At 51.4% G+C, this 23,602-nt stretch overlaps 1 protein-coding gene across 1 annotated transcript in view; it reads left to right on the top strand.

The window, feature by feature from the left end:
- Positions 1-22,873, top strand: part of RASAL1 (RAS protein activator like 1) — a 32,393-nt gene extending 9,520 nt beyond the window's left edge. Inside the window, exons 5-21 of the mRNA XM_027956559.3 lie at positions 3,689-3,818; positions 6,071-6,152; positions 6,303-6,434; positions 9,122-9,210; positions 9,760-9,877; positions 10,015-10,168; positions 10,556-10,620; positions 10,917-11,029; positions 12,950-13,142; positions 15,518-15,655; positions 16,386-16,530; positions 17,998-18,170; positions 19,571-19,708; positions 19,793-19,928; positions 20,649-20,769; positions 21,728-21,804; positions 22,085-22,873. Of these exons, the coding sequence (XP_027812360.2) occupies positions 3,689-3,818; positions 6,071-6,152; positions 6,303-6,434; positions 9,122-9,210; positions 9,760-9,877; positions 10,015-10,168; positions 10,556-10,620; positions 10,917-11,029; positions 12,950-13,142; positions 15,518-15,655; positions 16,386-16,530; positions 17,998-18,170; positions 19,571-19,708; positions 19,793-19,928; positions 20,649-20,769; positions 21,728-21,804; positions 22,085-22,224 (2,144 nt within the window). The 3' untranslated portion in view covers positions 22,225-22,873. The remainder of the gene's footprint in view (positions 1-3,688; positions 3,819-6,070; positions 6,153-6,302; positions 6,435-9,121; positions 9,211-9,759; positions 9,878-10,014; positions 10,169-10,555; positions 10,621-10,916; positions 11,030-12,949; positions 13,143-15,517; positions 15,656-16,385; positions 16,531-17,997; positions 18,171-19,570; positions 19,709-19,792; positions 19,929-20,648; positions 20,770-21,727; positions 21,805-22,084) is intronic.
- Positions 22,874-23,602: the final 729 nt, after the last annotated feature.

Genomic DNA, 23,602 nt, shown 5'->3' with positions numbered 1-23,602 from the left:
CCCTGGTGGCTGAGATGGTAAAGTGTCTGCCTACAATGCGGGAGACCCGGGTTCAATCCCTGGGACTAAAAGATCTCCTGGAGAAGGAAATGGCAACCCACTCCAGTATTCTTGCCTGGAAAATCTGTGGATGGTGGGGCCTGGTGGGCTATAGTCCATGGGGTCGCAAAGAGTCAGACATGACTGAGCTACTTCAGCTTTTTATTTTTTATAGTAATAGGACTCCATTAAGCACACTGTTCTATATCCTGTCTTTTCACTTCGCCGTGTATCTTGGAGATCTTTCTCTGCATTCTTTGCTCTTAGTATGACTTCATGGCACTCCGCTTTGTGGATGTACCATCATTTATTTGGCCAAGTGCCTTCTTGATGTGCACTTGGGTTACTGACAGTGTTTTCCTAGTTCAAACAATGCTGCAATGAATAGCCTTGTACAAACGTGGTTGCACACATCATGCACGTTTATATTAATTAAAAAAAAATTTGACTGTGCAGTGCAATATGTGGGATCTTAGCTCTCCAGCCAAGGATCAAACCCATGCTCCCTGCATTGGAAGCAAGGAGTCTTAACCACTGAATCGCCAGGGAAGTCCCCATATATGCCAGTTATATCAATCAGCATAATGAATTCCTAGAGGTAGATTTGCTGGATCAAAGAGTATCCACATTAGCACATTTGATAGTGATTATAGTTATTGTTAAGTTACTCTCCAGTTACTCAACAGCTAACAGTTTAATCTACCCTTTAACCTTGTCAACAAATGCCAGACTTTTGGATCTTGAAACCGATAGGTTAAAAAATTGGCTCGTTGTGTGGGCTGTTTTGCATTTCTGTATAAGTAAGTTTGAAGACCTTTTTATATACTCAAGAGTCTCTTTATTTCCTCTTTTTTCTGTCTATTGTCTATTCATATTGTATGTGTATTTTTCACCCACTGGGTTGTTTGCCTTTTCTTCCTTTTTTTGTGGGAGATCTTTATATATGAGGAAAATAAACTTTGTCACATTAGCTGCAAATTTTTTTTCTCCTTGTGGCTTATATTTTGACTTTGCTTATCATTTTTTCCAGTAGGAAATTTGCTTCTTTTTCTGCAATCAAAATTTGTGTGTGTGGTGGGGGGTGCACATGATTTTATGTAATGCCTAGAAAGTCCTTCTCAGTCCTGATATTAGGACAGATTGCTTTATATGATTCTTTCTAAAAACAATTTGTTCCCATATTTTTTAAACAGTCAAGTCTTTGATCTATTTGGAACTTACCCAGATACAAAGTATCCAATAGAGACTGAACTTTACTGCTTTGGTCTAGATGATTCTTCGTTATCTTGACACCATTTATTGAATAATATAATAATATATTTTTGCATCAATGAGCATTAGTTGACAGCACACTATGTTCCAATCATTATAATCATCACTCGTATTTAGGGAAGGCTTATTATGTGCCAGGCACAGTGCTAAGCACTTTACATTTAGTCCACACAATACCAAGTGTTGGTGAAGTGAGGTGAGATGGAACTTCACTTTTCTAACTTGATTATTGCAACAGATACCTAATCAAGTTAGAAAAAGCTGATGGCATCCTGGACTTGGGAATGATGAAAGAGATAGAGAGGCAAAGTAGAACTCATACTTCCGGCAGCATGGGGGACCAGATCCACAGAATGGCTCTCCGGCCACATAACAGTGAGATCCTAAATTAGATGCAATTCCTAACATCTTGTTGGAAGGATGTGAAGAGGATTCAGTATTCCTCCATTTGCATGCAGGCATGTGTGCTAAGTCTCTTCAGTCGTGTCTGACTCTTTGCGACCCCATAGACGGTAGCCCGCCTGGCTCCTCTGTCCATGGGATTCTGTAGGCAAGACTACTGGAGCAGCATTCCATGTGCTCTTCTATTCCTCCTTCTACCCCCGGTGAATCATGAGCTAAAACCTAATATGGAGTGGTGAGCAAGAGGCAAGGGAGTAAGGAAGGATTTCCCTGAAAGTTAACGTCAATATCAGATTCACAGTCAACAGACTAAATCTTAGGCCAGGGGGAAAGTGGCTTTTACTGAACCTGAGAATTCCTCTTCAAAGGTCCTAAGCAACTGCTACTCCTCTCCAGGGATAAGCATCCTCATGTTAAATTTCCCACAGAGTGAGCTCAAACAAGCATGACTTCACAATCAAAGATCATCACACACACAAGGAAGTGAGCCACCAAGAGCAAGAGTCAGCAGAAATGATGACCATCAGATTTAGACCTGTAAAGACTTTAGACTTTGTATTTATGATATATAAGAATTTTAAAAATTCAATAAATAAAATTTAATCACCCGAAAGGGCCAGGAATAACCATGATAAATTAAAGCAATGCATTAAAAAAAAAATAGACTGACTTGGAAGAGAACCAAATCAAATGCTTAGAGATAAAAGGTACAATTGTTGACCTTAAAAACCAAGTGGATGAGTGGCACATCATTCTTTCAGAGCTGACGTCAGAATTAGTGAACTGGGAGAGAGATCTAAAGAAATTATTTAAACTTCAGCTCAGAGAAATGAAAAGCTTATAAGAGAAGTTCAAGACATGGAAAATAACTGAGAAAGTCTCTGCTGCTGCTGCTAAGTCGCTTCAGTCATGTCTGTCTCTGTGCGAACCCATAGACGGCAGCCCACTAGGCTTCCCCGTCCCTGGGATTCTCCAGGCAAGAACACTGGAGTGGGTTGCCATTTCCTTCTCCAATGCATGAAAGTAAAAAGTGAAAGTGAAGTGGCTCAGTTTGTCCAACTCTTAGCGACCCCATGCACTGCAGCCTACCAGGCTCCTCCGTCCATGGATTTTCCAGGCAAGAATACTGGAATGGGGTGCCATTGCCTTCTCTGGAGAAAGTCTCTATACCAAGCAGGGTTTTTTTTTTTTTTTTAAATCCTTACCTAGATATACTGTGGGGAGACTGCAAAAAACATCAAAGACTTAGTCTTAAACTTGGAAAAGATAGACCATTCATGCAAGATCAATTATTAGGCTGAAATGACTTCCCAGTAACTACAACTGAAGGTGGAAGTCAGTGGAACAGTATCTTTAAAAAAATTTATTTAGTTAGTTTTAATTAAAAAAAATTTTTGGCCATGCCACTTGCCATGTGGGATCTTAGTTCCCCGACCAGGGATTGAACCCATACCCCCGCCCTGCATTGGGAGTGCAGAATCTTAACCACTGGACTGCCAGGGAAGTCCCTGGAACAGTATCTTTAATGTATTAAGAGAAATGAGAGATGGAGAGAGAGAGAGAAAGAAGGAGAGGTTAAGATTGAGAAGACCAAGACTGACTTGATTGATTCAGGTCGAGAGCCTATAAGAAGGCTCAGAGATAGGAATGCCCAAGTGTTTTTTTTTTTTTTTTTTTTCCCTGAGGGGAGAGTAAATGACGGAGGGCTTTATATACTAGGATGAAGAGTGTGATAGTACATGGTTAGGGGCACTGCTGCCTGTATTTGAATCCTAGCTCTGCAGTTTACTAGCTCCCTGCTTGCTGTGCCTCTTTTTCCTCATCTGGAGGTGGGGATAATTACAGTACCTATAGCAGAAGGCTAATGAGAAGTCCGTGACTTGATATCATTTAAATGTTAACTGAATTTTAAAAGATAATGCAATGCCTAGACGGTGGTAGGTGCTCAATGAATGCTGGTGCCTGTGCCCTCCAGGAATCGACAGCTGGATCAACCTGAGCCGTGTGGACCCAGACGCGGAGGTGCAGGGTGAGGTCTGCCTGGCTGTGCAGACACTGGAGGACGTGCGGGGCCGTTGTCTTCACTGTCACGTGCTCCAGGCTAGGTATGGTCATGATGGGGGTGAGGGTGGGGTAGGGGGGTGGTCTGAGAATGAGCAGGAATCCACTGGACTCCTCCCAGCTGCCTTGAGACCACCTCACTCCTGAGATACGTCTGGGCTCAAAACCGACATTCTTTATAAGGCAAACAGTCCAAGCTAACCAGGTTGCAAGTTTCTTGGGTTAAAGCATGAGCAAAATCTTTGTTGGGTCCCCAGTGACCAGCAACCAAAGGCCAGACACTCAGAATGACCAGGCAGATGGGTGTGGAGATGTGTTAATCAAATCATAAGTGATAGACACCCAGTTTATACTGGCTCAAGCAGATTGGCCCGTATGAATGACATGCAGCTTTAGGCATGGCTGGATCCAGGTGCTCCAACAGAGACATCAGGAATCTGTAGACATAGATTCCTTGGGTGTCTTTTGTATTAACTTTATTCTCAGACAGTTTCTCGGAGAAGGCAATGGCACCCCACTCCAGTACTCTTGCCTGGAAAATCCCATGGATGGAGGAGCCTGGTAGGCTGCAGTCCATGGGGTTGCGAAGAGTCGGGCACGACTGAGCAACTTCACTTTCGCTTTTCACTTTCATGCATTGGAGAAGGAAATGGCAACCCACTCAGTATTCTTGCCCGGAGAATCCCAGGGACAGTGGGCTCCTGTCTATGGGGTCGCACAGAGTCGGACACGACTGAAGTGACTTAGCAGCAGTAGCAGCGCTTTCTCCCCAGGTAGGGGCAAAGCTGACCCTAACAGCTCCAGACTGGCCTCCTACCAATTTGGCAAGTCCAATGAAAAAACTATCTTTCACCATTTCCAACCAATATCCTGGGACTAACTCTTATTGACCCAGTTTGGAGTACCTGCCTATCGTTGAACCAATTACATTGACTCTGATTGGTCAGACCTGAGTTGCAAGCCCCTTCCTGGCAGAGAGGGAGGAATCAACCCACTCAAGGCATGTGGGCTGGGAGAAAGGGACAGGCAGGTCCTGTCCCAAGGAAACATCAGAAACAAGATGGATGCAACTCCTGGGATACCCATCTTCCCTCTTGTCTATCACTCCTCTTGTTCTCAGCTGCGCCATGACTCTATTTCTTTGACTATTTCCACTCCTTTCACCCTCCCATGTCTTATTTTGTTTTTTGCTCATGTTTTTCCCCACACCTTACTCCCTTTATTCTTACTTTTAGGCCAGTCCTCACCCAAGTTGGACTAGGTCTCTATTTCTTCTATTTCTAGTTTGCTCTGTGACCTTAAAGCCCTTTCTTGCCCTCTCTGTGCCTCTCCCACCGCTTCCAGATTTCTGTCCCCAGCTGGAGCTCCCTGGAGATTGAATGGAGTAGCAGGCAGGCATAGGACAGGCAAAGGGACTTTTTTTGGGGTAGGGACTCCTCACTTACTCTGTGCCCATGGCCTCCTCCCCAGCTACAAAGGATCCTTGCAAGTAGGAGAGGGACTGATCGCTGTCGCTTAGCAACTAGGCTGGCTCCTAGGAAACCAAAGAAGGCTTTGGATGCCAAGCAGGGTGGGAGAGAAACAGCAGGAGGAAACAAGCAGCCCCTGGGTGTGTGGGGGAGAGGGTCCCTGGATTTGGGGGACCTTGAGAAGGAGGGGTGGGAGAGGCTGAGACTTGGGTTGTCATGGCAACCAGAGGCAGGGGGTCCCTTCCTCATGCCTTTTCTTGGTCCTAGTGTGGTTAGCAGTGTTTGTTGAGTGAATGAGTGAGCTGAGCACTCTTCACATGTCATCTCATCCCTTAGCCCTGTGAGGTCAGTCTGTTATTACTCTGATTTTCCAGATGAGGAAATTGAGGCTCAGGGAGGGCAAGTGACTTCTCCCAGTGTAACTCAGCCAGTGAATGGGAGAATCCAGGCTATGAACCCTGGCATCTGGCATCTGGTCTCCCATCCATGGGCTCCAGGGAAACAGAGGCTCCCTTTCCCTTCCTCACTGCACCTTCACCTGCTGCTTTGTGATGTTCAACTTGATCTTTCTGCGCTTCAGTTTCCTTACCTAGAAAACGTGGGCATAGTAATGTGTCCTCATAGGGTAGCGTTAATCAAAAGGAAGATACCAGGTTTGGACAGGCCTGGTGAGGGATGCTCTTTGCTAGATCCCTACAAGGTACTATTGTGTTGTCTTGGAAATCAGCAGCATTTGAATTGTCTACCCTGAACCCCTTCCCCAAGGCCTGGGTCTTGGTCCTTAAGGGTCCTGTGACCCCCCCATTCCTTACCTCATCTGTCCCCAGGGACCTGGCCCCCCGAGACATCTCGGGCACGTCTGACCCATTTGCACGTGTGTTTTGGGGCAGCCAGAGCTTGGAGACTTCGGTAAGTGGTGGAGCAGAGCTGGGAGACTGGGGCATTAAATGACTTTGGGAAAGCCACTTAACCACTCTGAACCTCAGCCTTCCCATCTGTAAAATGGAGACAAGAATGGTCCCATTAGCTCTCTCTGTCTCTCACTGCCTCCCCTCCCAGACCATCAAGAAGACTCGCTTCCCATACTGGGATGAGGTGCTGGAGCTGCGGGAGATGCCAGGTTCCCCATCCCCTCTGCGAGTGGAACTCTGGGACTGGGACATGGTTGGCAAGAATGACTTCTTGGGAATGGTGAGCACCCCCCAGACACCCTCCATGGCTCACCACTGCCTCCAAGGGGGACTGGGGAGAAGGGCTGGGCATCCTGGGGCTCACTTGGAAGGGTAGATGTGACGTTTGCCTTATCAGGTACCTTGGCCAGGCCTGGGTGACAGAGTCCCATGATCCCATTGGTGCAGGAACCTACCTAAGGTCATAGGGTGGGCCCAGATTCTTATTCCGGGATGAGAGTACGCAGGTTGACTGTGTGCTTCACTGTGCTAAGTGCTTCTCCAGCATCACTTCATTTATATAACCTTGATGGCCACTGTTAAGAGGCTGGGACCATTGCTGTCTCTATCTTACAGATGGGAAGACTAAGGTTCAGAGAGGTGAAGTGGCTTTCCCAAGGTCATATGATTAAGAAATGGCAGAGTCAGTATTTGAGTTCACGTCTCTCTGAATCCAGAATCTAACTCTTACTCCTGGATGCACTGGGCTCAAGGTCTTTCTCTTGGAACTTCAGTCTCCCCATCTGTAAAGTGGGTATGATTTTTCTTGCCTCTCAGGAGTAGTGAGTGGATGTATACTCAGCATTTTTATTTTGACAGTTTTTTTTGTTTTTTTTGTCTGGGTCGCATGACCAGGGATTAAACCTGGGCCGCGGCAGTGAAAGCTGAGTCCTAACCACTAAGCCACCAGGGAAATCCTGAAGCTGCCAGTTTTTAAAAGGAGGCAAGATTAGAGTAAATAACAGGGAGACTTGGTCATGGACCTCCCTTGAAATGACCACATGCTTCACCAAAGTCATCAAGATGTGTAAAATGGTGCCGCTGCTTTGGAAAAGTCTGGCAGTTCCTCAGTAGTTAGAGTTACCACATGACCCAGCAATTGCATTCCTGGGTGTGTACCAAAGAGAAAGGGAAACACATATCCACATACAACATTGTACGTTAATGTAAATAGCAGCACCATTCATAAATAGCCAAAGTAGAAACAGCTCAAATGTCTATCAATAGATGAATGAAGAAACAAAATATAGTATATTTACTCAGCGGAATATGTGGCCATAAAAAGCAATGACATCCTGACACATGGATCCTGTGACATTCATCCTGACACATTCATCCAACAATATGGATGAATTTTGAAAACACAATGCTAAGTGAAAGAAGCCTGTCCCAAACTCTCCACATATTACATAATTTCATTTATCAGTTCAGTTCAGTTCAGCCGCTCAGTCGTGTCCGACTCTCTGTGACCCCGTGGACCGCAGCAGGCCAGGTCTCCCTGTCCATCACCAACTCCTGGAGTTCACTCATGTCCATTGAATCAGTGATGCCATCCAACCATCTCATCCTCTGTTGTCCCCTTCTCCTCCTGCCTTCAATCTTTCCCAGCATCAGGGTCTTTTCAAATGAGTCAGCTCTTCCCATCAGGTGGCCAAAGGATTGGAGTTTCAACTTCAACATTAGTCCTTCCAATGAACACTCAGGACTGATCTCCTTTAGGATGGACTGACTGGTTGGATCTCCTTGCAGTCCAAGGGACTCTCAAGAGTCTTCTCCAACACCACAGTTCAAAAGCATCAATTCTTCGGTGCTCAGCTCTCTTTATAGTCCAACTCTCACATCCATACATGACTACTGGAAAAACCATAGCCTTGACTTGACAGACCTTTGTTGACAAAGTAATGTCTCTTCTTTTGAATATGCTGTCTAGGTTGGTCATAACTTTCCTTCCAAGGAGTAAGTGCCTTTTAATTTCATGGCTGCAGTCACCATCTGCAGTGATTTTGGAGCCTCCAAAAATAAAGTCAGTCACTGTTTCCACTGTTCCCCCATCTATTTGCCATGAAGTGATGGGACCGGATGCCATGATCTTCGTTTTCTGAATGTTGAGCTTTAAGCCAACTTTTTCAGTCTCCTCTTTCACTTTCATCAAGAGGCTTTTTAGTTCTTCTTCACTTTCTGCCATAAGGATGGTGTCATCTGCATATCTGAGGTGATTGATATTTCTCCCGGCAATCTTGATTCCAGCTTATGTTTCTTCCAGCCCAGCATTTCTCATGATGTACTCTGCATATAAGTTAAATACAAGAGAATCTATAAAGACAGAAAAATTAGTGGTTGCCAGGGACTGGAGAATGCGGAGTGTTTGCTAATGGATATAGGCTTTCTTTGGCCAGAGGATCTGATAGAAAATGGTCTGAAATTAGTGGTGGTAGTTGCGCAACCTGTAAATATACTAAAAACCACTGAATTACTTTAAATTGGTGAATTATATGGAAAATTAATTATATCTGCATAAAGTTGTTATTTAAAAAGAGAGGGGGAGGGTGGGACTTGACCTTCTGGACTATCTTTAAGCCTTTTGATAGATCAAAGTTTTGCCCCTCAATGGAGCTGAAAATAAATTCACTCCAGACATGCTGTGTCTAGCCACTGTGTGACCTTGGGCAAGTTACTCCACCTCTCCGAGCCTCAGTTTCCTCAATTGTATATTAAGTGCTCTCTGGAGGCCTTTGGTACCCTGGCAGGAGCTAATAATCGGGAACTGGGGGACGGAGTGTTGCCATCGTTGTGTAGATAGAACACGGTGGAGGAGGAGGAGCTGACCCTGGGTGGGCTTTGCCACCCCTCCTTGGGTGGGCAGTCTAACTCTTCTTCCAGGGCCCAGCAGGGCAGAGCTCTGCTGAGGGTCTGTGTGTCGCCCCACAGGTGGAGTTCCCCCCACAGGTCCTGCAACACAACCCGCCCAATGGCTGGTTCCGCCTCCTGCCCTTTCCCAGAGCAGAGGAGGATTCTGGGTAAATGTGGGTACAGTGGGAGGAGGCCGGGCTGGAACCACGTTGAGTTCCGTCTTCTGCTCGCAGGCCAGTCCTTATGGGTGCCCACATCAGCCCACACGCTGTCACCAGGTCCCTTCATTCATTTAACAGACGCTTGCTGAATGTCTCACCACGTGCGTTTACATGCGTCCAAATGAGTTCACCTTATTCCCATCCACCTGCAAACACATCAGTTCAATCTGATGTGTGTGCAGAAATTCTGGTGCCTCCACACCCGTCCACACACCTGTTCACACCATCCGTTCCTGTATACATGCGTTTACACTGGCCTCGTCTTTCTACACTGGCCAGATCTGTTTACACTGCCTGCCTGTGTCCATTCCTGTTTACACCTGTCGATACCTGTTCACCCCTGTTTATGCTGCCCACGCCTGTTCACACCTGCCCATACCTGTCTTGTCTGACAATTATCCGTGCTCTTCACTGGCGCTCACACCTGCCTCTCTTGCTCCCCGCCCCTGCCCATACATACTTACGCTCCTTTTCCTGTGTTCTGGCCCCGGCCAGCGGGAGCTTGGGTGCTCTGAGGCTGAAGGTGCGCCTGACCGAGGACTCTGTCCTGCCCTCACAGTACTACCAGCCGCTCAGGGAGCTGCTCATGGAGTCGGTGCTGGGGCCAGCAGAGGTGGGTGTGTCACTGGGGGGGTGTGTGGGGGGATCTGGATCATGGCCACCCCCTGCTTTAGGGATGTCTAGCTGAGCTCTTCTGCTTTGAGGTCCCAGGGCCCCAGGCCACCTCTCCTGCCTCCTGTCCTTGTGCAGGAAGATGCTGCCAGCCCCTTGGCTGTCCTGGAGGAGCTGACCTCGGGGGACTGCCGCCAGGAGCTGGCCACCAAGTTGGTGAAGCTCTTTCTGGGCCAGGGCCTGACTGGGCCCTTTCTGGACTATCTCACCCGGCGTGAGGTGGCACGGACCAGTGAGTTGCCTGCGTGACCACCCCCAGGCATCACTCCCCAAGGATGGGTCTGCAGAAGGTCTCAGAGAGAGGTTTGGGGAGCTCAGGTAGAAGACAGGCTGCTGTGTCTTTGTGTGTTGGGGCAACAGGGCCTAGGAACCCCCAGCCAGCTGGGAGCATGGTCTTGGGTTCAGGACCTGGTTTTACTACTCATGTGCTGTGTGACCTTAGGCAGCTCACTTAACCATTCTGGGCCTTTGTACCATGAAAGGAGTTGGTGTGGCAGATCTCCTCGATTCCTGAGGCTGAAAAGATCATGACCACTGCCCCCGCCCCCACCTGGGGTGGGTGGGGTGAGATGGATCCAGCCCCCTACATCCAAGCAAACGCTTCTCTCTGTCCTCTCAGCTGACCCCAACACCCTCTTCCGTTCTAACTCCCTGGCGTCCAAGTCAATGGAGCAGTTTATGAAGGTGAGTAGGTGAAGGCCTGGGGGGTTGGTGGGCAGTCCAGCAGCTGCTTCTCCACGGGGACTCCCTTCCCAGTGCTTACTTGGAGCCCAGAGCTTGGCTGGCCTCAGATGGCCCTGGGCAGCCGAGCTGGGGGGCTGGTGGCTGGCCTCACCCTGAATTGCACCCCCACCCCAGCCCAGAGGCAGGCTTCCACCTCTCTCTGAACCTCTCCCTGCATGGTCCCCCCTGCCCCCAGCTCATGGGCACACCCCGGCCTCACCCTCAGCCCCGCCCCGTGTGGTGCCCCCTGCCCCCAGCTCGTGGGCATGCCCTACCTGCATGAGGTCCTAAGGCCGGTGATCAACCGCGTCTTCGAGGAGAGGAAGTACATGGAGCTGGATCCCTGCAAGATGGACCTGGGCCGCACCCGGTGAGCCAGACCTGAGGGATGAACCCGCCACAGCCCCCTCGTCTGCCTGTCAGACCTGTCAGGCTGGGTCTGTGCCTTCTGCCACCCCACCCCTCCTTCCTGCTTGGGAGCCCTATGTTCTACAGTCTCACAGCCTCCCCTGAGAGCAGCCAACCCCTTAGACCGTGTGGTGCGGTGGTTCTAAGCGGGCCTCTGAGATATGAGTGCCCTGGGTTCAAACCCCAGCTCTGCCATTACTGGTGGGTGGGTTATTTCAAGCCTCGTGAATATCTACCGGATGGACTATCGGGAGAATGAACTGAGTCATCCACACAAAGCCCGGCACTAACCAGTGCTCCAGAAGCACTGTTATTTCTGTTATTGCGGTAGTGGTGGCTGAGGCCCCTGGGGGAGGGTCTGTGGCAGAGGTTGGCCTGCTGCAGTGCTTGATGACATGGGTTAGGGAGCAGGGCAATGACAGGGTTGTGGGGGTCATTCCATTTCTCCTGGGCTCCTCTTTTCTTTCCAAGACTTTTTTTCCCTCCAGCTCAGCGAATTGAACACAGGGATTGAACCCAAGTCTTCTGCATTGCAAGCGTATTCGTTACCTTCTGAGCCGCCACCAATTCACTTTAAGTAGCCTGATGGTTCCCATTTAACAGATGAGATTGTTCCCATTTAACAGATGGCTTGTTCCTACCAAGTCATCAGAGTTGGCTGCTGGGCAGTCCACAGGGGACCATGGTGGAGGTAGGAAAGGGTCTTTCCTTCTCTTTGGGCCTTGCCCAGCAAGTGATACCCACCCCTTCTGACCACCCGGGAGCAGGCATTAGGACCCCTTTTTACAGACGAGGAAACAGCCTCAGAGAGGGGGAGGTCACCTGCCTAAGGCAGTACAGCTGGGAAGTTGCCAAGTGGGGATTTGAACGCAGCCCCTGAGTAGAAGGGCAGAGTCCATCTGTGAAACCCCAAGGCCAGGGCTTTTCCCAGAATACCTGGCAAAGACAGTGGGACTCAGTGGGTGCCCGCAGGGAGCAGGGGCATCTGGGAACTGGCCAGGGCAGGGTGCAGACAGACTCTGGAATTTTTATCCTGAGTTCTAATCTATGTTCTGCCACCTATTGGCAAGGGGACTTCTCTGAGCCTCAGTTTCCTCATCTGTTAAGTGGGAACAATCAGGCTACTTTAAGTGACATTGGTGGCTCAGAAGGTAATGAATACGCTTGCAATACAGGAGACTTGGGTTTAATCCCTGTGTCAGGAAGATCTCCTAGAGAAGGAAATGGTTATCCACTCCAGTATTCTTGCCTGGAGAATTCCATGGACAGAGGAGCCTGGGGGGCTACAGTCCATGGGGTCACGAAAAGCTGGACACAGTTGAGTGACTGAGCACACCCCCCCCCCCCACACACACACATGCATGTATGTGCCAAGCACTAGGCTGAATGCTGAGTTTGTAGCAGGGAACAAACGGACACAAATCTGTCTTATTGGGGGAGACAGGTAATATTAATAAACTAAAGACTCTTGCAGGTGATTAGTGAAGTGGAGGGAAGTAAAGTGAGGGAGTGTCATGGGAAGAGCCAGGGAGGTCACAGGCACAGCCTCACAGAGAAGGGGATGTGGAATCTAAGGCTTGGAGGAGGTGAGGGAGGGAGTCGTGTGCAGGTCTGCTGGAAGATGTTCCAGGCAGGGGAAACAGCAAGTGCAAAGGTCCTGGGGCAGCAGTGCATGTCTGGCAGGCCTGCACTGAAACTGCAGGGAACCCGGGTCCATGCTGGTGAGCAGCGGGAGAGAGACGGCCTCTTTGAGGAGGTAACTCTCCGCAGGGGGAATGGACCCGTAGGAGGGGAGGCCATGGAGAAGGGACAAGAAGGTGGGTGCTCTCTGAGCTTAGTAGGGGTTGGGTTCTGAGGCACAACCCTCCGCTTGCTTCCCCAGGAGAATCTCCTTCAAGGGTGCACCCTCCGAGGAACATGTGCGGGAGGCCAGCCTGGGGCTGCTGACGGGCTACCTGGGGCCTATCGTGGACGCCATTGTGGGCTCCGTGGGGCGCTGTCCACCCGCCATGCGCCTCGCCTTCAAGCAGCTACGCCAGCGCGTGGAGGAGCGTTTTCCTCAGGCAGAGCATGAGGTGGGTCAGGCAGTCCCCTTGGGTAGATAGGGAGACCGAGGCTGGGGAGGGGCAGTGGCTTGTTCAGGGCCACAGGGAGAGGCGGGGGAGGAGCGGGACAGAACCTGGGCTACCCACCCTGAGGTGCTGTGTGTCTTGGCAGAAGTGGGGACAGTGTTCTGGCAGGATCTGGGGCCCAGGGGTGATGATGAGGATGACAGTAATAACAGCAGCTAACACTGCATATATTGGGACTTCCCTGGGCTTAGTGGTAAAGAATCTGCCTGCCAATGCAGGAGATGCAGGACACGTGGGTTTGATCCCTGGGTCGGGAAGATCCCCTGGAGAACACAGCAATCCGCTCCAGTATTCTTGCCTGGAGAATCCCATGGACAGAGGAGCCTGCTGGGCTATAGTCCGTGAGGTCACAAAGAGTCAGACACAACTCAGTGACCAGCCACCACCACCACACTATGTACTGTCCTGTCTAGGGATCAGACTCTGTGTTACATGCTTATCATCTCTTCTCGTCTTCACATCCACCCTGTGAGGTGGGTGCCAGTATTATCCCATTTTACAGAGGAGAAAACTGAGGCCCAGAGAGGTGAGGTGCTTTGGCTAAGAGTTGTGGACTCAAGACTCAGCCTCCAGACTCGCAGGGGGAATCTCTCCCTTCTCCCCTCATCCTCCTCCTCAGACCTGAGCCCGGGCCTCCAACTGGGACGAGGCTGATTTACACCCCACCCTTTGGGGCTCTGGCTACTGGTGGAGGTGCTAAGTGGGACACACCCGCAGCTGGGGGCGGGGGAGGCGGACACCAGCTCCCCCGACAGCCTGGTCCTTGTGGGAGGAGCCCCGATCAGTGACACCCAAGTGTCCCCCAGGTCTCAGCCCCCATGGTGAGCGGTGGCCGCGGGCAGGGAACAGAGGCTTCCTCATGCCCACGAAGATGGAGGGGGCCAGAGAAACCCAAGCAGCCCCTCTCTCTGCCGCTCTGACACCTGGTTCCTTCTCAAGAAAGGAGGAAGTTAATGAGCTGACGTCAAAGGCTAAAGTTACCGAGGAACATGGTGGGCTGGGGTGGGGGGCAGCCTAGGGGCAGTTTGGGGTTCCAGATCTGTGGGACCTCCTCCCCCATCTCTGAGCAGCTCCAGGGACCCAGCTCCTGGCAAGGCTCAGTGTCAATGCAGAGGTGCCCTGGAAAGTTGGCACATACCCAGAGAGGGTATTGTCTTATGTGTGAATACAACCCCTAAATAAACACTGCAGCATATTCTCAGGGGCTAAATATAGCTTGGTGAGTGTGATGGGTAGGTGAGGAGCCGTTTGGAGGGGGTCAGTGCCCAGGAGAGAGACACGCCTCTTCCCAAGTTGCCTCTGGAGCTGGGGGAATCAGCCTTATGTGCAGGTGGCCCAGGCCAGGGTCTCACATGAAGGGCCATCACGCTTTACAATTTGTGGAGGGCAGAGGCTGGGACTGGGGGTGTGCAGGGAGCCAGCTGAAATCAGTTTGCTACCAAGCCTCAGTTTCTTTATCTGGAAAATGGGGATAGTAGTACTACCCCATGAGATTACTTGAGGAATTGTGCAGGCTTGTGCAGGCTTAGTTTTTGACACCCAGTAGCTAGTGTTGAGGAGAAGGCAACAGCAACCCACTCCAGTACTCTTGCCTGGAAAATCCCATGGACGGAGGAGCCTGGTGGGCTGCCGTCTATGGGGTGGCACAGAGTTGGACATGACTGAAGCGACTTAGCAGCAGCAGCAGCAGCAGCTAGTGTTGAATGCAGGACAGTGTGATGAAGAGCAGAGTTCGAGTTCTGCCTGGGTTCAAATCCTGGCTCTGCCACTTATTGCTGTGTGACCTTGGGCAAGTGACCTTCCCTCTCTGGGTCTCAGTTGCTTCCTCTGTAAGATGGAGACACAGAACCTCCAAGGGTGAGTATTACATAAGCAAATACATGGGGAAATATTTGGCCTGTTGCTATTCATGATCAGAAATCACAGATCTGGGTGTGAATCCTGCTTCCTCTACTCATCAGCTGCGTGACCTGGGGCAAGTCAGTTGACATCTCTGAGCTTCTGCTTCCTCAGCTGTAAAATGGGAATAATGACGATGCCTCCTTCACAGGGCTGTGCCCTTTGCACAGTGCTTGGCACAAAGCAGACTCTGAGGATGTTTGGCTAAGTCTGATGGTGCAAAATTGGTATTATTACTCCGTTTTCCAGGTGGGGAAACTGAGGCCCAGAGAAGAAAAGCCTCCTTGGCAGACCAGGATGGCCTCCTGAGCCATGTACCCTTCTCCCTGTACCACCGATCCCTTGTCCTTGCTGTCCCAGTTTTCCCAACTGGGAAGTGGGTTTGGAGGACCCCTCTCACCTGCTGCTCCTCTCCGCAGGATGTGAAGTACCTGGCCATAAGCGGCTTTCTCTTCCTGCGATTCTTCGCACCTGCCATCCTCACCCCGAAGTTGTTTGACCTCCGGGACCAGCACGCGGATCCCCAGACCAGCCGCTCACTGCTGCTGCTTGCCAAGGTGCAGGCCGTGGAGGGCTCCCCCCACAAAATCCTGGGTGTTCTTAGCCATGGAGGAGCACGGGAGGACCAAATTGGGAGGCCAGACCCATGGAAGACCCAAATGAGACCTAGAGAAATCTGTTTGACATGGCACCTCCAGCTTTTTAAAAATTAATTAGACTGCACCAGGCCTTAGTTGTGCCATGTGGGATCTTTAGTTGTGGCATGCGGGATCTAGTTCCCTGACTAAGGATTGAACTTGGGGCCCCCCGCACTGGAAGCATGGAGTCTTAGCCACTGGACCATGTGGGGGAAGTCCCAGCTTTTCATCGTAAGTGTGAAGGCTTTCATTTTGCTCTCAATTCCCTCTTTGGAACGAAAACCCTCCCCTTCTGGGGGAAGGTGGGAAGCAGGCTAGCAGTCATTTACACTTTAGTATGAATCAGACCATCGTTCACAAAGGGGCCACATTTGGAGGTTCTGATGGGCTCAAGTATGTATGATGAGATCAAGCAGTCCTGAATGAGGTTATTTGGGTTCTATATAGGGGACAGAATAAAAGCACTGGGGATACACATCTGCGCACAGAGAGGGGCAGATATCTTTTCAGGCAGGTGCTTCTATCACTTTCTCCTTTCATTGGACACTGAGTTGGGAGCCAGGACTCTGGGGCTGTTCTGGGTCCACAGAGGCCCTCTCCTGCTGCAGTGACCTTGGCCCTGGCAGCGCCCCCTGCTCCTTTGCTCCAGGCTGTGCAGAGCATTGGAAATCTGGGCCAGCAGCTGGGCCAGGGCAAGGAGCTGTGGATGGCCCCCCTACACCCCTTCCTGCTGCAGAGTATTTCCAGGGTGAGAGACTTCCTGGACCAGCTGGTGGACGTGGATGGGAAGGAGGGTGAGTTCCCATGGCTCTGCCACAGCCAACTTGTCACTCTACGGAACCCTTAGGACCTACCCGTCCACCATCCCTCCCCCACCCCAGCACTCCCTGAGACTGTATACCTGTGGGTCAGCTAGTCAGTCAACAAACCCTTCCTGGCATATGCTGTGCTAGGGCCCAGGGATGAACAGATGCAGGCCCTCTAGACCGTTTCAGCCCCTGTGGAGATGTGAGAGGGGATCGCGGCATGGCACTTACTCCACTGACAGATATCTATTAAGTGCCTGCTATGTCCTAGACACTGTTCCAGGGTCTGGGGACACAGCAGTGGGTGAAACAGAAGAAGCTCCTGCACATGTGGACATTTTATTCTAGTGGAGACAACAGGCAGTAACAAGATGAGTTAGCAAATCATATGGTGTGTTAGGGAGAGAGAAGTGCTAAGGAGAAACAATAAAGGAAGGAAGGGGATATTGGGCTGGGGGGTGGCAGATCAGCCTTTTAGAGAGGGTGGCCAGGAATGGCCTCCCCAGGGTGATATTAGAGCAAAGACCTGAAAGAGGACAGAGAGCAAGCACTGAGGATCCTGGGAAAGTGTTTCAGGCTGGGGACAGTGTGTGCAAAGGCCCTGGGGTGGACAGTGAGGGGGGCCAGTGAAGAAGAATGGACGAGAGGGAGTGGAGGAGAGGTGAGAGGGCAGGTCATGTGGGGTTGCTGGAAGGAGTTAGGCTTTTACTTGGAGTGACATGGAACCACAGGGTAGATTTATTTTATTGATGTTTAAGTATTTATTTATTTGGCTGCGTCAGGTCTTAGTTGTGGCACGAGGGCTTCTCTCTAGTTGTGACATGTGGGCTCAGTAGCTGTGCAGGCTTAGTTGCCCTGCGGCATGTGGGATCTTAGTTTGCTGACCAGGAATCGAACCTGTGTCCCCTGCACTGGCAGGTGGATTCTTAACCACTGGACCCCCAGGGAACTCCCCATGGGATAGTTTTAAGCAGAGGAGTTAGGGACGAGTCTATATCATAATGTGGGGCCCAGGTCATGAAGTACTTGGGTCCGAATCACCTAGGAGCACCCTGTAGAAATGTGGAGGCCTGGTTGTGACCTGGTGGGGTCCCTGTATGCTGGGGGTGGGGGGGCCTGTGTCTGGATCCCCTAAGGGTAGCTAGATCCAGGGCATAGTAACTAGCATCCAGTCACTCCCTGGACTGACTCTGTAAAGCGTGGCTCCTCCTGCTGGTGCCTGTACATCCCTCAAGTTGGAAAGGGCTCACCAAGGCCAACTTTGGGGCCCCCACTCCCTGCCACCCCCATTCCCTTCCCCAGCCCTCAATAACACCATTCCCTCTGGAGAAAGTAGAGTCCATCTTATTCATCCTCCTGCCTCCTGGGGAGCCAAGAATCCCGCTCCTCCATGAGACCCTCGGAAGGTGGAGCCTGAGTGGGAAGGGTTCCCAGTCCCCCCTCCCCATTTTCCAGAGGCTGGGGGCCCAGCCAGGGCCCTGGTCCCGCCCTCAGTGACTGTCCGAGAAGGCTACCTGCTCAAGCGCAAGGAGGAGCCTGCCGGCCTGGCCACACGCTTTGCCTTCAAGAAGCGCTACTTCCGGCTCAGCGGGGAGACGCTGTCCTACTCCAAGAGTCCTGAGTGGCAGGTGGGGCTCCAGCCCGCGGTGGAGGGACTTCCACAGTGGCCTCCCTCACAGAGCTGCCTCTTTGTACCCAGGGGGATACTGAGGCCCAGGAGGGGACAAGGACTTGCCCAAGGTCCTAAGGCAGCTTAGCAAACTCAAATTCTAAGGCCAGGCTCTGCTTGTACCTGTGGGTCCAGGTGGGCACAGAACAGGGACAGGCAAACGCTTACACGCATCATCTGATGATCTTCAGCACGTGCGCCTGTGGTGGCTGGGACGTACCCGCCCAGATGTGGACGCTCCCAGGGCATGGACAATGCTTAGCCCTCCTCAGCTGTCTCCACACAGGTCTCTGCCTGCATACCACGCATGCTAAGTCACTTTGGTCGTGTCCAACTCTTTTGTGAGCCTATGGACTGTAGCCTGCCAGGCTCTTTTGTCCATGGGATGCTCCAGGCAAGAATACTGAAGTGGGTTGCCATGCCCTCCTCCAAGGGATCTTCCTGACCCAGGGATCAAATCTGAGTCTCTCTCGTCTCCTGCATTGGCAGGCAGGTTCTTTACTACTAACCCCACCTGGGAAGCCCAAAGGGGAAGCTGTGGCTGCATGGGCTGGGAATTGAACCTGGGCCTCCCGCGTGGCAGGCAAGAATTCTACCACTGAGCTACCCATGCACCCAAGTACTATAGAGAGTCACAGAAAATTGGATCTCTCACCCAAAGGTACATGCACTCATATCCAGGCATTCATTCACCCATCAAGCACTTATTGAGTACCTACTATGTACCATGCAGTGTTCTAGGTGCTGGAGATACTGCAATAAACAAAACATAAACTCCCTGCTCTCATGGGGCTGCCATTAAAGTCTAGCTCAAACTGAGACACCCATGGGGGTGTCTGCACACCCACAGATCATAACAGCTACCACCGGAGACGGTGTCCACACTTATTCTTTCTACTTTATCAGCAGAGTGTAGATTCTAGAGTTTAACTCCCTGTCCAATTCTGGCTCCACCAGCTGAGTGGCCTCTGGAGGGTCCTTTAGTCTCTTATGCCTCAGTTTTCTCATCTGTAAATTGGGAGGAATGATAGACCCAGCCTCAGAAATGTGTTGCCATGATAAAATAAGTTGGTAGGTGTAGAGTGCTTAGAACCACATCCCAAGTGCAGGAGCAGGGATTGCCATGGTGATGGTGATGATGATGGAAACTGATGCCCAGAGAAGTTATCACTGGGAGAGTGATTGCGGGACTCACAGGGCCGCCAAGTGGACACACACATAGCTCAGATGCACAAGGCTGACTGTCCCCATGCCGGAACACATCGCCAGGTGCACACACCCACAGGAAAGCTGTCCCCAGGCCCGGTCTCCCTGGCCCCTGGCCCTAGCCCGCCCTGCAGTGAGAGTCCTCTCTCCCAGATGCGCTCCTCCATCCCCGTGTCGCACATCCGAGCTGTGGAGCGCGTTGACGAGAGCGCCTTCCAGCTGCCCTACGTGATGCAGGTGGTGACGCAGGACGGCGCGGGGGCGCCGCACACCACCTACCTCCAGTGCAAGGTGAGGCGCCGCCAGCAGGGGGAGGAGCAGGGGGCGTCTCTGGGGTCCCAACCCATCTCTGACCGCCCCTCCACCTCCCCGCAGAACGTGAACGAGCTCAACCAATGGCTGTCGGCCCTGCGCAAGGCCAGCGCCCCCAACCCGGACAAGCTGGCCTCCTGCCACCCCGGTGCCTTCCGCAGCGGGCACTGGACCTGCTGCCTCCAGGCCGAGCGCTCAGGTGAGGGGGCAGGGCGGACTCAGGCTCCGCCCTCCACACCTGTCAATCACAGGGTGTCCCACCTCCGCCTGGGCTGGCCCTGCAACCTTGAGCAAGTTACTTAACCTCTCTCTGCCTTAGTCTCCTCAAGTGTAAAATGGGCCGGATAATAATGTCCACTTTGTAGGGCTGCTGTGAGGATTAAATAAGTTGATATATGCAAAGCGATTAGAACACTGCCTGGCACACACATACTTTTTTCCAAGTGCCTACCAAATGCCAGGCTTGTTCTCAGGAAAATAAATGAATAACCAGACAATTGTCATACAGTGTTACAAATGCCAAGATGAGGCTTTTGAGATGCCAGAGAACCCCTCTGGCCCAGCCCCACGGTAGGACAGCAAGAAGGGCTTCCTGGAGGTGTGGCTCAAGTGTGACCTGTGAGAAGAGTAAGAGTTAAGTAGTGAAGTTGGAGAAAGAGACAGAGGAAGAAAGAGAGTTTCAGGCAGAGCAAAGACAGGCTGAAGGATCGAGAAAGGTCTGTGTGGCTGAGCCTAGAGTGTGGGAGGGGCACGGAGAGAAGGGAGGCTATTGCTCTGTCGGGTGAAGGCGGAGCAGTGCGGTTGGAAGGAAGCAGTAGGTTTGAAGAGTGGTTTTAGAAGTCTAAGGGGCAGGGCTTGGCCATGGAGGCTCTGGAAGGGGAATGTGAAGCTACAGATGATGCCGCTGTGTCGCCCCCAGCTTCCGGTTGCAGCCGCACGCACTCAGCCGTCACCCTGGGGGACTGGAGTGACCCCCTGGATCCTGATGCTGAGACCCAGATGGTGTATCGGCAGCTGCTTCTGGGGCGGGATCGGCTCAGGTGGGTCCCACCCCATAATCACCGGTTCATTCTTCCCATGTGCCTCTGATGAGCTTCTGGGTGGGGACAGGCTCTAGGGGAGGACTGTTGCTATCCTCAGGTGGGCTGATACGGAACTAGATCTTGGGACCTTTTTTTTTTTTTTTTTTTCCTCACTTTGGCCATGCCACATGGCAGGTAGGGTCTTAGTTCCCCCACCAGGGATTGAACCCTTGCCCTGGACATTGGAAGCTCAGAGTCTTAACCACTGGGCTGCCAGGGAAGTCCCATGGATCTTGAGATCCTTTGATACCCAGGACTCCTGAGACACAGGCGTCAGGTGTGGGTGTGTTCCCACTCTGTCTTGGTTGATCTCAGGATCACTGTAACTCAGTGATGGAGATTTGTTCCAGCTTACAGTGTGAGTCCTGAAGCTGGCCTGCCTGGGTTCAGATCCTGGACTGGCTGTATGAAACCTGGGCGAGTTGCTTACCTTCTCTGTACCTCAGTTTTCTCAGTCTGGAAAATTAGGGTACCAACAGTCCTTACTTCATGGGGTTGTCCTGAGGGCCGAATGAACTCATACAGGTAAAGCACTTTGGAGGTGCCTGGACACATAGTTAGCTTTCTATATAATAAAAAAAATGAAATATAATACCCTTTCTAATAATAAAGGGTAACAATTATTAGTATGCTGTGCAACCTTAGGCAAGTTGCTTTAGCTCTCTCTGTCTCAGCGGTCATCTGTGGAATGGAGCTACTAGTAAGTATCCACCTGTGTTTTGTGCTAATTAAATGAGTTTATACATGGAAAGGGCTTGGAATAGCATCAGACACTCTATGTTTGCTGTGATGATGATGGCAATGGTGATGATTTAGTGGGAACCTGTAATGTCTCCTTCAACCAGCAGAATCTCTGGGTTCGAGAGCAGGATTGGGACTCAGGGGCCAGCCTGGTTTTCTCCCTCTTAACTTTCAGGATGAAATTCCTCGAGGATTCCAGCATGGATACAACTCTGGAGGCAGCCACAGAGCAGGGCTCCAGTGCCATGGAAGGTAAGGGGATAAGGAAATCCCTTTTCTTTCTCTTCTCTGGTACCTCCCACAACTTGCCAAGAACCTCCCACTCCAGTCTCCGAGCCCCTTCCCCCTCACCCCCACTCTCCTGTTTGCAGTCCACCAGCAGGTCGGGGAGCTGCATGTGCCCGGCTCTGGCACATTTTAGGATTCTTGGGGCTCTAGGCACATCCAGAGTCTGAGGAAGCCACTGAATCTGAATTAGAGAAGCCTGCCGTGGCCTGGCTGAAACCCTACAGCATCCTCTTCTCTCTCCCAGGGGCCTGTACTGATGCCCTGGCTCGGCAGAGGGAGGCAGCTGCCCGCCTGCTGGAGGTGCTCACAGACCTGGATCAAGCCCACGAGGAGTTCCAGCAGCAGGAGCAGGGGAAGGTGGTTTCGGGCCCCCTGAGGCCCTAAGGAGATGCCAGAGTCAGCCTGGAAGGAGGAGGAAGGAGCCAGTGGGCCCTTCTCAACATCCCCTGGCCCAGGAATCCCCTCGTGGCTGCCCTGTACCTCACTGATGTTGTGACTTGCAGGCTCCTAGAGATATCCTAGTCCCATGTGTCCTAAGCCCAAAACCCAGGCATGGAAGTCCTTTGGCTGGGGACCAGCCTTGCACTGAATGAATCTCACCCTCTGGGTTGAGGCAGACTAGAGTGGATGGAATATGGAATCCAACTTACTTGGCTCAGCTTGAGGTCTCTGCTTCACTGGACTGGCCTCTACCCACACTGGCAAGGGCAGCCTGGCCCTGAGCTGCTAGATACAGCTGTACCTGAATCCCTGATGCCCTTGTGGCCTTGTGGCCCAAGACAGGCACTTAAATGGGCTCAACCCTTCCTATTTTCATGTCTGCCAATCCCTGTAACCTCATTGATCCTCCTGAACCCTGTCCTCGGCCGAGAATCCTAACCACAAACTTCTACAATCCAGAGCCCTCAGTAATAACTGAGGCCGAGAGCCCAGTGCCTGACTCAGACCCTTGAAGCCTGAGAGACCTCAGGCCAGGCTCTTTTCCCCTCTCTGAGCCTCAGTTTATCCTGTATAAAATGAGTGAGTGAGTTGATATGTGTGATTTTCAAAATGGGTTCCATGGCGATAGCGTAGGAAACAGGGAGGGATTTCTCAGTTGTGGTCCACAGGGTATCTGTGGACCATCCTCAGAGTATCTACTGGATACCCTATCCTCAGAGTGTCTACTGGAAATGCAGCTTCCTGGATCAACTGAATCAGAATCTGAGGAGCATGAGGGCAGGCATCAGGGTTTTCAGCAAGTTCCACAGCTGATGCGGATTGCACGTGAGATTTGAGGATCACGGGGCTGGGCGATTTTATATTGAGGTGAGCTTTTGTTTGATAATGAATCACATAAGTTAAAATGTTGGGGAACACCCAACTGGCAGGATTGGAAGGGTCTCCAAATATTCATTTCCCGTTTTGTGTATCTAGAGGGTAGGACAGAAACCTTAAGGACCAGGAAAGATGCGGTGCTATCCCAAAGGTGCCCAGCAGGGGTCGCCTGGAGCTGCAGCATTCACTACCGCCTCCCAGCCTCCTGGGATGTGAGGGGTTGATAGGAGACTTGCTGCAGATCCTGGGACAGGTCCTTGTCTCTCCCTAGACAGAACCTGGTCCTCCTCCCTGAGGGCAGAGACTGGGATTCTGAGGTTCCAGCAAGCCATCACGGCGTCTCCCAGCTCCCCCATTGTTTCCTGGAGGTTCCCAGCCTGAGTTCCTCATTTCTATTCATTGAACCGGGGAGCTGCGTGCATTGCCTTGCACCTGTGCTTGAGAA

The sequence above is a fragment of the Ovis aries genome, chromosome 17 (genome assembly GCF_016772045.2).
Source record: "Ovis aries strain OAR_USU_Benz2616 breed Rambouillet chromosome 17, ARS-UI_Ramb_v3.0, whole genome shotgun sequence".
In the NCBI taxonomy this organism is placed as follows: Eukaryota; Metazoa; Chordata; class Mammalia; order Artiodactyla; family Bovidae; genus Ovis; species Ovis aries.
Note: the sequence above shows the minus strand (reverse complement) of the source record. Positions and strands in the feature narration are given on the sequence as shown.